The sequence below is a fragment of the Cebus imitator genome, unplaced genomic scaffold, assembly GCF_001604975.1.
Source record: "Cebus imitator isolate Cc_AM_T3 unplaced genomic scaffold, Cebus_imitator-1.0 Scaffold0, whole genome shotgun sequence".
Classification (NCBI taxonomy): domain Eukaryota; kingdom Metazoa; phylum Chordata; class Mammalia; order Primates; family Cebidae; genus Cebus; species Cebus imitator.
In genome coordinates, this window is record NW_016107315.1 from 9,245,909 (window position 1) to 9,261,708 (window position 15,800).

Here is a 15,800-nt window from a genome sequence, read left to right on the forward strand (position 1 = left end):
CTCATTAACTTTCCACAGGCCTCTATTCTTTCCATCTGAAATGTGCTCAGAACCATCTCCAGTCCTCCAGGATAGAAACCCTGGTGCCCACTCTGACTGCTTCCTCCCTTCATGGTACATATCCAACTAGATACCAACAATGAAACACTTCCCAACTCTATCTGTCTCACCCCCTATCCCCACTAGCATTTCTTGGCTTGGATCTCATGACCTTCGGCCTGGATTCAATGTCTATGCAGTTTTGGTTTCCTAAAAGATACAGCCAATGTTCCTCAAGATGCTTCATTTCACAGGCTGTCTGCCTCCACTTCACTGCTGGCACCTCGTGTTGGCCACCCTGACTGCTTGCTGTGCTTGGGACACTCCATACATGTTCACGCTGCTAAACTTCCCTCTCTGGCAAAGTCTTGTACAAATACTCTCTCTTCTGAGGAGGTCTTTGGAATTTCCCTATGCAGGATTACTCCCCTCCCTCCCTTTTCTGTGCCACCCGGTTATTACATCATATTACACATATTTCTTAAGCTAGAACACATGCTTTGATGTAAGTAACAGTGTTTTTCAATCATCTTTCCATTGCCAAATGCCAGGCTGGATACAGGTTGTATGTAGATGGACTCAATATTTGTGGAATTTGTTTCATGGGTAGCATAGCTTAGCCCAAACCCCTTTATTTCTAAAGCAAATGCAGAACAGTTTATACAACAGGTTATCATCTGTGTGGAAAAAAAAGACTAAAAGTACATAGGACTGCTTAAAAGTTACACAAGAAACTGGTAACACGGGGGTAGCTGAGGAACAGGAAGGGCTAGGAGGAAGTCTATATTGCTCCTAGTTTAATAATTTTTAAAAAGATAAGTTTACATGATCAACAACAAAAAAACTTCCTTTAGCTGTAGGTTACAAATTAAGCTGTACTGCTTTATTTTTAAAAAGATAAATTTACATCAACAAAAACAAAAACAAAAATAAAAATTACCTTAGCTAAAATGCAAAAGACAACACTGAGATCAGCCCATTTAAACAGCCCTTTTCTGCTGTCTGCTACTACCACGGCATCCAATTAAATGTGGTTTCCACTATGCTCCCCTTAAAGGGGTCAGTTATAGGAAGTTAACATGGTGTCAGCACAAATAATGGGAAACAGATCAACTAGATAAAATAATTTTGGTGAAATTATTACACATGACTACCTGTATCATTATACACTATACAATAAGACATTAGTGTAGTATATTATTATATGCTATACAATAAGATTATTATACACTATACAATAAGACAATAAGACACTATACAGTAAGAAAATAAGACTCCTCCCCTCCTTAGAGGAGACAGTATTTGTATAAGACTGCCAGAGCGGGAAGCCTGGCAGTGTGAACGTGTGTGGAGTGTCTCAGGCACAGCAAGCAGTCAAGCTGGCAGCATGAGGTGCAGGCAGACTGAGCCTGTGTAGTGAAGCGTCTTGAGAAACATCAGCTGTATAATAATTATTCCTTTTAAAATCCTGTATTTATTCATCAATAACTTCCACACACAAATACACATATTGACAAGTAATAAGGCAAATAAAGAAGCTGTGATTCATAAACACCTACCTCTATGTCCTCAGAAAGTATTCTCAGCCTAAGGGTTTCTTTCAGATCCAGAATATCCACTTCCTGCCTCTTGATTAACATTTTGCTCTCTTCTCTGTCAACCAAAGCAGAGTTGTATTTGCACTGGATAAAACAAAGGCATAAGAGCTGTTTTATTACCTGTCTATTTCTAGATTAAAATAACAAGAATGAGTCTGGGTTCGAAGGTGATGACAAGATTAACACAAGATAATTCAATAAATACTTGCTGACTGAAGGAACAGAAGAATAAGTGTACGAATGGTGAAGAGAAATGGAAAAGTCCTCTAAGTATCAGTGAAAAAAACATCAGGTTTTGTCATCTGTATCAGGAGACCACTTTCAGAAATAAACATGGAGAGGGGCAAACTCCCTGTAGAGCAGAGGAGTGAGGAGGAGTGACAAAAGCCTTTGCTTTGACCCAGAGGAGAAAAGCATCAACATCGAACTCAGATATATGCTGACAAAATAAGTAGTTAACTTCAGGAAATGATATTAAGTCCTTTATTGGGAAAACAAACTCACTTCCTAAATAATTAATGTCTCTGAACTTAACTACAATGTGTTACTTTTTTCTCAAAGCCACTAAAGAACACCACATTTGCCTTAACTATCACAGCCAACAACCAGTCTGGTTCTTATCCAGTTTATACCAGCAATTCCCAAATGGTGCACAGAGAACATTGTCACAGCTCAGTGGAACCTGAGAAACACTGCAGCCTACATGGTCTCCCAGAGATGCATACTGCATACTTCCATAATAATGACTCTGCAAGGCCTGCAAATACACAGATCTGGTGAGCTTTATTTAACTAGAATTCCCAAACTTATTTGACCACAGAATCTTTTTTTCTGCTGGAGCATGTGTTAATCTGTTGAAAAGTCTATGAAGTGTCTCATGCTCAAATTTAACATCTTGTTGGCAACCAAACTTACATTTATGTCCTTCAGTTCTTGTTTCAGGGTGTCTATAGTTTCTGTTTTCTCACAGACGGATGTTCTTAGCTCCTGGATCTGGTTCATGAGGTCAGCTACAACTTCCTGATGAGGACAGAAACAGTATCTTCATACCCAATGACATTAAGGAGAGGAACATTTTTAAATGGTAAATCACTTATCTTTCCTAATGGCAATATGAGAAGTCAATTTTAGTTTAGTAAAATATCGTATGTTGCATTAGTATCAATTTATATTTTAATGGCTTTACAATATTTCATTTAACCATCTGCTTTGGTTTTATGAATGTATATGAGCTAGACATAGAAGAATTTTATGTCTAATTTTAAACTTGGACATATATACTATTTTTATTATTCTAGTTAAAGTCAACACCAGGGATTTGAAAGTTTGTATCATGGGACTTAAAATCAAGAAGAAAGGATCACATTAATATCAGCATCCTAGTTAAAAGGGTAGGATGTGCTTTAGAAACATTGCCATTCAAAGTGACAGTAATTTGTACTTGAAGTTACATGGAAAATTAACTTAAGTGGAAGACCTCATTCTCTAGCAACTTTGGAAGATAAACAAGGCCTAATTGCATACAGAAATATGCATACTAGCTATTAGTCACCCTGGAAGTGCAGGAAGAGGTAGGAGAACAAAATGTTGAACTAGCCATTTGTAAGAAAATGCACAGAGGGACGTAGCTTCAAACTCTACCAACCTTATCAGAATCTCTAGACTTTTCCAGGGAACTGATTACTTTTTCAGTAGCTAGCAAGCTCTCTTCTAGTTTTTGTACTTTTGCCATCTGTGGTGAAAAAGAAATATTTTTAGAAGAATAATTAAATCACAAAGTTAACCACATCCACAGATAAATAAGTTGAAAATAGCTTTTCATATTGTAGAGTCTACACTAGGAGTAATACCCGAAAATGATAAATTGTGTTGAAAGACAGTGATTTTGTGCTGTCTACCCGGAGACTACCGACAAATTATTATTGTAACCCTCTGGGAGTTAGAAAAACAAGAGTTGAAAAATAACAGGCTGGGGGCAGTGGCTCATGCCTGTAATCCCAGCACTTTGGGAGGCCAAGGCGGGTGGATCACTGGAGCGCAGGAGTTTGATCCTGGGCAACATGGTGAAACCCCGTCTCTACAAAAAATACAAAAATTTAACCAGGCATAGTGGTGCAGCCCATAGTCCCAGGTACTCAAGAGGCTGAGGTGGGAAAATCCCCTGAGTTTGGGAAGTTGAAGCTGCAATGAGCCATCGCTGTGCCATGGCACTGCAGCCTGGCTGACAGAGTAAGATGCTGTCCTAAAAAAAAAGAAGAAAAAAATAAAAATAAAAATAATAGAACAAGCCCCATATTCCATCTCTTTCTTATTAATTTCCAACATCTGCAACCTGACGTCATTTTTATAATAAGTCTCTTTAGGTATCAAGAATAAAAGTTATAAACCTCAAATTCTAGAGTTAGGGTAATAGGAAATTTACCTGCTGCTCACATTTGACCATCTCTTTCTGTTTCTCCTGACGAACAGCCTCAAGAACTTTTAAGATTTCTCTGGAAGAGAAGAATTCTCTTTTACCCCTAACGTCATTTAATGAAAACAAAACCTGAATCTGTTAGTACAGACGAGATTAAGTGCAATGCAAATGAACTTTGTTAGGCACACATTTGGTGTCAGGCATTACCTTCCACTGGGGATCAGAAATTCGAACCAATTTCTTCAACAGTTATTTAAGCAGAACCCATTTTTGTGCCATGACTGTTTTTCCCCAGAGTGTTTAGTTCTCCTTAATGTAACATATATCATACAGTGTTTGTTTATTACCTGTCTCCCTGTGCTAGAAGGTAAAATCCATGAGGACAGGGATGTTTTGTTCACTATTTCACCTCTAAATGTTCTGGCATTCACCAGATCAGTGCCTGGTTTGTTGGATATCAGTAAATGTTTGAATGAATGAGTAAATGTCAATTGCTTATCTCTCAACTGGATGTATGCTTTAGGTTCACTACTGTATACCAGGGCCTAGAAGAAAATCAATCTCATAGGAAGAACTCCGTAAGTACCTACTGAATAATCAAAATCTTCTCATTAGAGTGACTCTCAGCCTAGTGCCTGAGGTCCAAAGGTTCACTGAGATTACCAAGGAGAGGAACTTGGAAAGAGAGAAGAAAAATGGCAGCATTCCTGTTAGGGGACCAGGAGGAACAAAGGGCGGCTAGAAAAAGCTTTGTAGACACAGAAATAAAAATCTGTCTCCTCCTTCCAGTAATAAAAGGAATAGTCATAAGTCATCGTATATATTTGCTGTGATTTATTTACAGAAGGACCTGAGTTCTGATTACCATAATTGCTATTCATTTAAAAGTACTATAGCTAGTTGTTAAATGTTTTGAAAATTAAGTTTCTCCACATAGCCATTTATACAAAAGAACCTGCTGTTTCTTTTGGAAGGCTTTAAAAGAAAAAAATCTTTACAGGGTATTGGCAATTAAAAAAAAAACAACAACAACAAGATAAAGAATCTGGTAGTAAACAATATTCTAGTATACTAGCAAAAAAAATAAATAGCACTCACTTAGAACTGTTTTCTTTATCTTCTTCAAATTGTAATGATAATTTGTTATTACGTTCTTTTTCTGCCTCAAGAAGCTCCATCAAATTCTAAAAGACAACATTACATTAGATTTTAAGTAACTGTTATTAGCAATGTATAGTCAACAAACATGTCAAGTATCTTCTACGTGGCAGGCGCTGTGGGCAAGTATAGCAAGGAAGAAGGTCAGGACGTCTTTGTCCTGCACTCAAGAGGACAGTCACAGATCCAGGACAAATTCACCAGCTATCAATTCCCTTCTTAACTTACATTCAGATCAGATTTCAGAGTTTCATTTTCTTTTTTGCAGTTTTGGAGGCTTTTCGAAAGTTGGTCAATTTCAAACTTCATTACTTCTTCTAAGTTGTCATAGGAATCCTGTAGGCAGGCTTTACTCTCAAGCAGCTTTTCGTTTTCTAATCTTTATTAGGAAAACATTTAAAAAATGGTAAGTAAACATTTAATGTATATTTATATTAATCAGGTATCTGCAGTTGAATTTATCACATCTACAGCCCATTCCCAACTCACGTAAACCTCGAGTGATATAAGGCTCCTTACGGACTTGGGTGAAATGTCCATGATTCACAAACATGTGACAGACACTGGACCACGGAGTCGTTTGGTAGGAATGGAAAAGACAAGTGGGAACATTAGCCTGCAACCATCACTTCCTTATTCTCTCTCCTGTGGCTTCAACCAGACATGCTTAATTGATTAGCAATTTATAGTGATTAGACTCATGTAGGGGTTTCTAGACCTAACCCTCATGTAAGCGAGGCACTGGCCATTAATTTCCAAGTTTTATTGGTAGCTCAACTCCAACTATTCATACATCCTCTCAGCTCTAGGAAGGTTAAGACAGCAATGTGACTTTGATCTGAGCAAGAGAGAAAAGGTCTTTGCAGATAACTATCTACTGCTTTTTTTGGTTTTCATCCTCTTATTGCCCTCCTGCATAAGCTGTGGCACCTCCAAGAATCCAGAGCTGGGCCAAGAACCATCAAACAATCAATCTGACCTCTGGATCATCCAAAACAGACGTCCTAGCTTATGCACAGAAGGTTATTACATATGGAATATCTGCTGTACTAACTCAAAGCAGAGCAGAAGCAGCAAATCGTAAAGTGGTATAAATCAGTTGCTAAAGATAGATATGTGGGCAACAGATGGTCGGGAAGGGGAACATATTTATGTATTTATAGTATAAACAATATATAGATATATAAAGTAGGCAAAATAATCCAAGAAACACATAGCAGTGTTATGCTATTTCATTCAGTGGTGGCTTAACAACCTTAGAAGGCCACATGGAATACAAGCAGCTAAGTAAGTGATGTACTCAAACTGGGGACACTGAGAAAGTTAAACTGTGTTCAGTGTATTTGAAAAGCTGCAAGAGGCTGGGCACAGTGGCTCATGTCTGTAATTCCAGCACTTTGGGAAACTGAAGTGGGTGGATCACTTGAGCTCAGGAGTTTGAGAACAGCCTGGGCAACATGGCGAAACTCTGTCTCCAAAAAAAAAATACAAAAATTAGCCAGGTGTCTGTGGCATGTGTCTGTAGTCCCAGGTATGTGGGGAGCTGAGGTGGGAGGACAGCTTAAGCCCAGGAGGTTGAGGGTGCAGTAAGCCGTGTGACAAAGTGAGACCCTGTCTCGAAACACAAAAAAACTAGGAAGTATTTAATGATGAAAATAGAATTTAAATACACAGCAAAATATAGTGGATTCTTAACATTTCTTGATGTAGTTCAACTCTGACATATAAACAACTAGGAAATTAAGATCCCATGAGATTAGTGATTCACAAAAAAAAAAAAAAAAAAAATCACACAAAATTAGTTTGAGGTGGAGCCAAGATGATTAGCTCCAGTGATTCAGAAGTCAAAACAAATGCTAAGTGTAAGAGAAGACAACCGTGCACCTGTGATAAGTTATCAACAAATTACCTATTTTGTTGAACAAATTTGAGTTGGGTTATTCCACTTGCACTTCAAATAGCATTGGACTACAAGCCAATCAGACAGCTAGATAAGTGGCCTTTGTGTTGGGGAAATGGGACAGAGTGGTGGAGGCTGTGCTGACAGCACATTCCCTCTCTAAAAGGAATGGAGTGAGTTATGCTGCGACTGATGGTTGCCACGCAAGGATGTGGGCCTAGCGCTACCAAATTGTATGATTCCACTAGAGGATGCTGAAATACAGATTTTTATAAGAAAACACTCAATTTTTAAAATGCTGTGTTCATTTATCTTTCTTTAACCATTGGGCAGGCCCAAGAAAAATGTATGTATAGGTAGATTTGGCCTGCAGATCTCAAGTTTTCTGCCTCTCTTTCAATTTCTGGTTGTATATCCAAAAAAACACTCAACAGCTACGGATTTTACTCTGTAACACCTACAAAAATTAAATTCAAGGCTGCCTATTAGCAGCTTTTCCACAGCGAACAGTTACATTCATATCACATTCACAGTATATTATTCATGTCTATTATTAAATTATGGCCACAGACACAGGAGACATTATCAAAAAGTGTTACGTTATACAAAAGGTTGAAATTAGCAAGAAGAAAAAAGAAACAGCAAATAACAAACAATAAGCTATTTACATCTGAGATTACATTTGTTTCAAGATTACCAGCACTTGACTAACCAGCCAGCCTTTGTAGAGTTAAGTGTGCACAGCAGTGACAACTATTGTTGTGGTCTACCTTACACTGTCCTTTCTAGTAACAGCATACCTTTCCCTCCAGAGCAGGCATATTACTCTATGTTGGGCCAGTGCCATCTCAAACCTGGGTAAGTGACTGATCCAAAGGTGAGCAGATGACTCAAGCAAAACTAATTCAGACCTTCTCTGGGATTAATACATGGCTGTTGGGAGAGAGGATTTCTTTACAGGGGTTTTTATGCTGGGAGCCAAAATATGGAGCTGTCTGAGGCAATCTGTTCCTTGTTACATAGAAGAAGGACCTCAAAATAGGAGGGAAAAAGAGCAACACATAGAACAAAGCAGAGATGAGAGGGATAAAACACTGACAATATTGTTTGAGACTCAGTCTAGTTTGTTCCTGAAATCAGAATCACCTCTGGGGCTTCCCAATATTAGAGCCAGTGAATTATCATTCTTATTTGTTTAGCTGCTTTGAGTTGGGTTTATAAAACTTGCAACTTCAAGCAGTCCTAGATTATAGCCAGTCAGGCAATTTGAAACCATAAGAGAACAACTCTACCTGGCATTATCTAATTGAAGCTGTACATGGATGTGTCTTTCAGAAAGTTCGTTGAGTTCTTTCTCCTGACTCTTTTTGAATGCACTATATTCCAATTTCACTGAAGAAAGTTCCTTGTCAGCAGAATGAAGGACTACTCGCAGGTCATGTACCTCACTTTTCAAAACTAAAAAACAAATAAAACATATCCTCAACAGGTTTCCTAAAGCAGGCAAATAAATTTGATAGTTACTATTCCCACAATTAGCAAAAACAAGTCAAAGAAACTATTTTAAGGAAAAATGTTGAACAATTAAGGAGTGGGTATCTAAGAGCACTGGGATTACTGTTTTTTTTCTTCTCCTTTGCACATGGTTTTTGGTAAATTTCTATGGAAAAAGAGTTAATATCTGCCCCTGACTTGTAGGTTACTTGACTTTTCTACATTTCTCCTATAAAATGTGCTTCAAAACTCTTATGAGGGTGGGCACAGTGGCTCATGCTTGTAATGCCAGTACTTTCAGAGGCTGATGCAGGCGGAATATCTGAGGTCAGGACTTTGAGACCAGCCTGAGCAACATGACAAAACCCTGTCTCTACCAAAACTAGAAAAATTAGCTGGGTATGGTGGTGAGCGCCTGTGGTCCCAGCTACTCAGGAGGCTGAGGTGGGAAGACTGCTTGAGCCTGGGAGGTAGGGGCTACAGTGAGCCGAGATCACGCCACTGCATTCCAGCCTGGGTGAGACCCTGATCAAACAAACAAACAAAACTCTTAAGAAAAAAAAAAATCAAAAGCTTTAACATATTTTAGGTGATCTAATCTTTGTTACCGAAATCCCTTGAAAATGTGCCTAAACTTTGCAACATGGGTTAAATACTTCAGGTCTTCTAAGACAACTACAACTGCAAATAGAATTAGTTAACGTTTAAGTTCAAGAAAATAGAATGGCCATCTCTTTTTGTTTTAGCTTTATTACCAACCACTGCAAATACTTTGATGAAGGGAAAAATAAAGTGAAAAAACTGGGACTCAAGTGATATTCCCACATCTACAAATATATAACCTATGCTTTGTTAATATTAAAACATTCACAAATTCAAGACACTTCATTTTCAAACAGCTTATTTAAAATGTTAAGCAGGCTGGGCATGGTGGCTCAAGCCTATAATCCCAGCACTTTTGGAGGCCAAGGTGGGAGGATCACCTGAGGTCAGGAGTTTGTAACCAGCCTAGCCAACATGGTAAAACCACATCTCTACTAAAATTACAAAAAAATTAGCCAGGCCCGGTGATGCATGCCTGTAATTCCAGCTACCTGGGAGGCTGAGACAGGAGAATCGCTTGAACCTGGGGAGGCGGAGGTTGCAGTGAGCTGAGATCACACCAATGCCTGGGTGACAGAGCAAGACTCTCTGCCTCAAAACAAACAAACAAATCCCTTTCTCCCCCCAAAACAATTAGCCAGCCGTGCTAACGCACTTCTGTAATCCCAGCTACTCAGGAGGCTGAGATGGGGAATCCCTTGAACTAGGGAGGCAGAAGTTGCAGTGAGCAGAGATCACGCCACTGCACACCAGCCTGGGTGACAAAGTGAGACTGTCTCAAAAACACACAAACAAACAAACAAACTTTGAGCAAACATTTGTATCATTTGTTTGTGGGCAATGATGGAGAAATTCACCTTTTACGATATATTACTATTATTTACCACTGCATGCAAACTCCAGTCTGGTTATCAAACAACAAACAAAGCAACCAACCAAAAACAGGAAAAGTGTTTATTAATAAGAGTAAAAAGATACTGAGTTACAGTATTCCTTCAAGTCACAAAGCTCCTGGCTGAATAACTTACAGTCATTTTTAGTTTGAGTGTCTTGAAGCTGCTTTTCAAGGACATTCAACTGTGAGAGAAGCTCTTGCTGCTGTCTGGTCCAATCAGTTCTTTCTGATGAGAAAAGCTATGGGGAAAAAAGATAAATTCACTGGAAAAGGAATATTAGCATGCTAAGATGCACTCCAAATCAATAACCTGTTTCTTTCTTTCTTTCTTTCTTTTTTTGAGACAGAGTCTTGTTCAAAAGAGCAAGTGCGTGCGATCTCAGCTCACTGCAACTTCCACCTCCTGGATTCAAGCGATTCTCCCATCTCAGCCTCCTGAATAGCTGAGATTACAGGCGCGTGCCACTATACCCACTTAATTTTTGTATTTTTAGTAGAGACGGGGTTTCGCCATGTTGACCAGCCTGGTTTCGAACTCTTGACTTCAGATGGTCTACCCACTTAGCCTCCCAAAGTGCTGGGATTACAAGTGTGAGCCACTGTGCCCAGCGTCATTAACCTGTTTCTGTTTTTACAAGTTTAGTTTTAAGGTCTCCGACCAGAAGAAAACTGGCTGTCCCCATGAACGACAGTAAAGATGATTAACAACTGCAAGGTCACAGACAGTCCATCTTGTTTTCTTCTAAACACACAGCAAGAGATCCATTTGCATTACTGACTAAGCCAGATGCAGACTATGCATGCCTGTCTCATTATCAGAGCAGCATGCTAAGTAACAAGGCAGAGAATACAACTCAAATAACCCTTGACTAAGGCTGTGTGACATTTTCTTTCTGTGATACTCTCTGAGTATGTCTCATACATACTCAAGGATGTTTGAGGATTCTCGAGGATGTTCCCTCAAGGAAACATTTGAGGGTGCTTCATACATTTTCAGAGGCTATGCTCTTGGTCTCACCTCCTGCATTTGGGTAGAATGATGCTCCAGTTTGTCAACATGCTGCTGAAGCTTTAGGTTTTTATGCTCTCCTTCATCCAGTTTGGCTTGAAGAGCACTCATTTGTTCCTGCAACACACAAACTTCAGTCATCAAAATTTCTTTTAATGGAATTCTCAAACATTCCCCCATTTCTTCTGCATTAAAGAGACAAAAACAAAAAACAAACAAACAAAAAACAACAAATTCAAAACCTCCTATGAACGAAGGTATCAAAGGCCTGTTTGGAGCCAGAAAGCAGTATCAAAAGGTTATTATATAAAATGATTTCTAATGTTTCAGATTTACACCTGTGGTCCACTTAAATAGATACTTCTTGAGACTTCTAAGAGGCTTCCTCAGGGCTTCGTGGGGTTACCTCACCAGAAAGGCTCCCATGGCCTGGAAAGGACAAACTACTGGGATTTGGGGTGGTCTGGCTCACTCCAACTTTTACTGCACAGTAGAAAACCTTTTTTAAAAAATTACCAAACCATAAAAATTCTGGAATAATCAAATTTCACATTATTTCAAATACACTAAAAGTTGCCTAAAATTTGATTTATAATAAGATTCTTTTAACTTTTTTTTTTTTTTTGAGATGAAGTTTCTCTCTTGTCACCCAGGCGGAGTGCAGTGGTGTGATCTCAGCTCATTGCAACCTCTGCCTCCTGGGTTCAAGGGATTCTCCTGCCTCAGCTTCCTAGGTAGCTAGGATTATAGGTATAGCCACCACACCCAGCTAATTTTTTTTTCTTTTTAAGTAGAGACGGAGTTTGACCATGAGGTCAGGCTGGTCTCAGACTCCTGACCTCAAGTGATCCACCCACCTCGGCCTCCCAAAAGCTGGGACTACAGGCATGAACCACTGCGCCCGGCCTCTTTTAACTTTCTTTAGCAGATACAACACTGTGCTATATAAATCAGTTCTGGAACTAGGGAACCAAAGCCCACGGAGATTGAAGAATGACTTGCTAAAGATTGCAAAGCAGAGATAAAAAGCAAGAGTAGGCTGATTTCCAAGCTAAGAATGTTTCTAAACCCACACTTAAAAAGATATGATTTTAATACTAAGCACTTTTGAACACTGCAAATTATGGGGAATTAAATTAACAAAGAAATTTTATTTAAATGGATGTCTAGTTATTAATTTTTTCTAGAACAAAACATTACCTGCACTGTTCTAAGCTCTTCAGAAATGGCCTCAAAAGCTTGTTCATTCATCTCAGGTGGAACTGGCTCATTTAATATATCATTATCTAATATGCTAGAATTCTGAGTGTATAGAGAGCCAAAGTTTCCCGTTTCAGGGCTTAATTTTGGTACTGGTCGGCAACGAAGCTGGTAGGCCTTGGTTGGTGTAGTTATAATCTGCAGCAAAAAAAAAAGATTATGGAAAACATTAGCACATATTTTAAAAGGGCATATTTAATAATTTTGTGACTAGAGAGGATAAAATTGAAATACTATTCATGAAAAGAAAGGAAAAAGTATCCTTGAGACACAGCATAAAAATGCCCAAGTGGAAATAAATGTATCAACTCAATGCAGTTCCAAGCAAAATTCTAATATAGTTTATAAAAAGGAAACCTAATGAGCTGATACTTAATTTCATACGAAGAATAAATGTACAAGAAGAGACAAGACAAAAAGAACAAGCTAGGCATGGTGGTTCATGGCTATAATCCCAACACTCTGGGAGGCTGAGAAGAGGAGGCTCACTTCAGGCTGGAAGTCCAAGACCAGCCTGGGCAACATAGTGAGATCCTGTCTCTACCAAAAAAACCCACTTTAATTAGCTGGGCGTGGTGTCCCAGGTCTGTAGTCCCAGCTACTTGGGAAGCTGAGGCAGGAGGATCCCCTGAGCCCAGGTATTCTAGGTTGCAGCAAGCTATTATCATGCCATTGCACTCCAGCCTGGGTAATAGATTGGGACCTTGTCTCTCAAAAATAAAAAAATAAAAGGACAAATTAGGAAGACTTCCCCATCTGATATAAAAATACATAAGAGTATGGGAGTATGGTCATTAAAATAGCACATTACATTACAGTAAGTTATATTAAAACAGTACATTATTAGCTTATGTACATTCAAATAGAACACTGGGAAAAAATACAAAGTCCAGAAATAAAATTATTATTATTATTTCTGAGGCAGAATCTTGCTCTATCACCCAGGCTGGATTGCAGTGTCATGATTTTGGCTCACTACAACCTCCATCTTCTGGGTTCAAGTGATTCTCATGTCTCAGTCTCCCAAGTAGCTGGAACTATACAGGCACACGCCACGATGCCCAGCTAATTTTTGTATTTTTAGTTGAAATAGGGTTTCGCCATGTTGGCCAGGCTGGTCTCGAGCCCCTGGCCTCAAGTGATCTGCTCACTTTGGCCTCCCAAAGTGCTAGGATTACAGGCATGAGCTACCATGCCCAGCCCAGAAATACAACAATTTTTGTATGGAAATTTCAAGTATCAGGAATAGCTGAGACCAAAGGTGCAAGCCACCAAACCTGGCTAATTAAAAAAAATTTTTTTTGACATAGGTATGGTCTTACTATGTTGCCCAGGCTGGTCTTGAACTCTTGGACTCAAGCAATCCTCCCCCTTCTGCTTCCCAAAGTGTTGAGATTACAGGTGTGAGCCACTGAGCCTAGCTGTATTTTTTTAAATTAAATCCCTTTCTCATACCATTTGAAAGAAAAATAGCAGATACACAAACACCTCAATGTAAAAGCAAAATTAAACACAAAAAACTTATAAAGATAAAAGGTCAATAAACCTGCCTACATCAAAAATATAAAACATTTTTTCTTTTCTTAACATTCTTGGAGCATAAAAAATAGAAAACTTCTACATAACAAAAGCATCACACGTAAAGATGAAAGACAAGCAACATGATGGAGGATTACATTGGCAGTATACCTAACAAACAAATGCTTATTACATAGAAACAAAATCTGAAGAAAAATATAAACAACCAATAGTAAAATGGGCTCTTTTTTTTTTTTTTTCAGGGAAAAGGATATACAAATGGACATGAACATATGAAAAGATATTTGAAATCAGAGAAATGAGAATTAAAACCTTAACAGCAAGACCCTATTTTTTTACCCATCAGATGATCAAACATTAACAAGCCTGACAATGCCAGTTCCTGTAGACAGTGCTGGGAAAGAAGTGCATCCATGTTGGGAAGGCACAGGGTACAGACACTGCGAGGGAGCTTCAGCTTGACTCACACCAACACTAAGACATCCTAAAATGACCACTTCTCCTGTAATGGAATCCACCCCCAGAGAATGCTTGCACTGGAAACCATCTACCTAAGCCATAGAAACGTAGGGTTAAAATGAGCACCATATCCCTGCCTCATGGTGCTTCAAGCTCTATAATTCAAGCTCTATAATTCTCCTGTCCCTCAAGGGATATGCCTTGGATCTTTCCACATTAACTGGTATGAAACTCATACTCCTTAAGCCTCATATCCAAATGAGGCCCGAGGTACCAGTTAATGTGGAAAGATCCAAGGCATATCCCTGAGTTAAGAAAAGCGTATTGTAGAATAACATGTGAAGAATGACTTAAAAAAAAAAAAAGGCAAAACAATAAACAATCTAGGAAACAATTTTATGTGTTTTCTCAGTCTCTATATATTTACAGTACAAAAATGCTAAGAAAAAAGATTAAACTATCTCCAGGGATGGGGGAATAAAGGACTAGATTAGATCCAGATTGGCAGTGATGCTGAAAAGGAATTTTAACCATAATTTGAAATATGTATATTTCTTTTAAACAAAGAGAATGTATTCTTATAGTACTTGTACAACTAAAACAACAATAACAAAGGCTCTGCATTGCTTTGCCACTCTTGGCAAACCTTCTAATCCTCTGAGTCCTGTTTGCTCAGTTATAAAAGAAAGACACAGGAACTAGAATGCCATGGTGTTAACAAGCTCCATAATCCTATTGTGCTAAGAGGCTACAGTATTATTTCAGTCACATAAATTACCTATTCAAATTAATACAATTACTTAGTCTTCCATTAAGTGACACAAAAAGCACCACTACTAAAAACAATCATTATAAATAAATATCTATTTATATTTTAAGACATATAAGGAAAGGTTTTCTGTCTTCTCTCTTTCTTTTATTGAAAAGAACTTGAATTCAAGCTCGACTTGAATTCCTGGGCTCAAGCAATCCTCTTGCCTCAGCCTCCCAAGTAGCTGGGACTACAGGCCTGTGCCACCATACCCAGCTAAGGTAATTTTTTTTTAACCTTTGGAGAATTTGATACAAAAGCTGAAATCACCATCATCAGCAGCATCTCCTCAACCTTTTGTTTCCCTTGCATATTTCCCTTCTCTCTCCTCATTCTCAGATGTTCACCCTTTTTTTTTTTCTTTTATGAGGGCTGTGGTTATTTAGGGCAAAAACTTCTCCTGTTATTTCCAGTGGCACCTGTGATCCCTCAGTGGCCTTTGCCTTTTAGAGTTTCTATTCTACTGAAAGCTTTGAGGACGTGTTACACTGTATCAACAGCTGCCATTGTATTGATATCTGCCAGGTACCAGGCAGCTTACCTATTTCATTTAGTGCTCTAAAACTCTGCAAGTAGATTACCTTTATCCCCAATTTAGAGAAAGGAAAGATAAAGCTCA

The 15,800-nt window shown here is 38.6% G+C and overlaps 1 protein-coding gene across 2 annotated transcripts in view; it reads right to left on the reverse strand.

The window, feature by feature from the left end:
• The window catches only part of KIF15 (kinesin family member 15), an 82,420-nt gene that overhangs the window by 21,456 nt on the left and 45,164 nt on the right, over positions 1-15,800 (reverse strand). For both annotated transcript variants that reach the window (XM_017522149.2, XM_017522160.2), the window contains exons 17-26: positions 12,313-12,510; positions 11,122-11,229; positions 10,237-10,342; positions 8,404-8,569; positions 5,440-5,590; positions 5,152-5,237; positions 4,060-4,129; positions 3,283-3,369; positions 2,553-2,657; positions 1,599-1,721 (exon numbers count right to left, since the gene is read on the reverse strand). In XM_017522149.2, the coding sequence (XP_017377638.2) occupies positions 1,599-1,721; positions 2,553-2,657; positions 3,283-3,369; positions 4,060-4,129; positions 5,152-5,237; positions 5,440-5,590; positions 8,404-8,569; positions 10,237-10,342; positions 11,122-11,229; positions 12,313-12,510 (1,200 nt within the window). The remainder of the gene's footprint in view (positions 1-1,598; positions 1,722-2,552; positions 2,658-3,282; positions 3,370-4,059; positions 4,130-5,151; positions 5,238-5,439; positions 5,591-8,403; positions 8,570-10,236; positions 10,343-11,121; positions 11,230-12,312; positions 12,511-15,800) is intronic.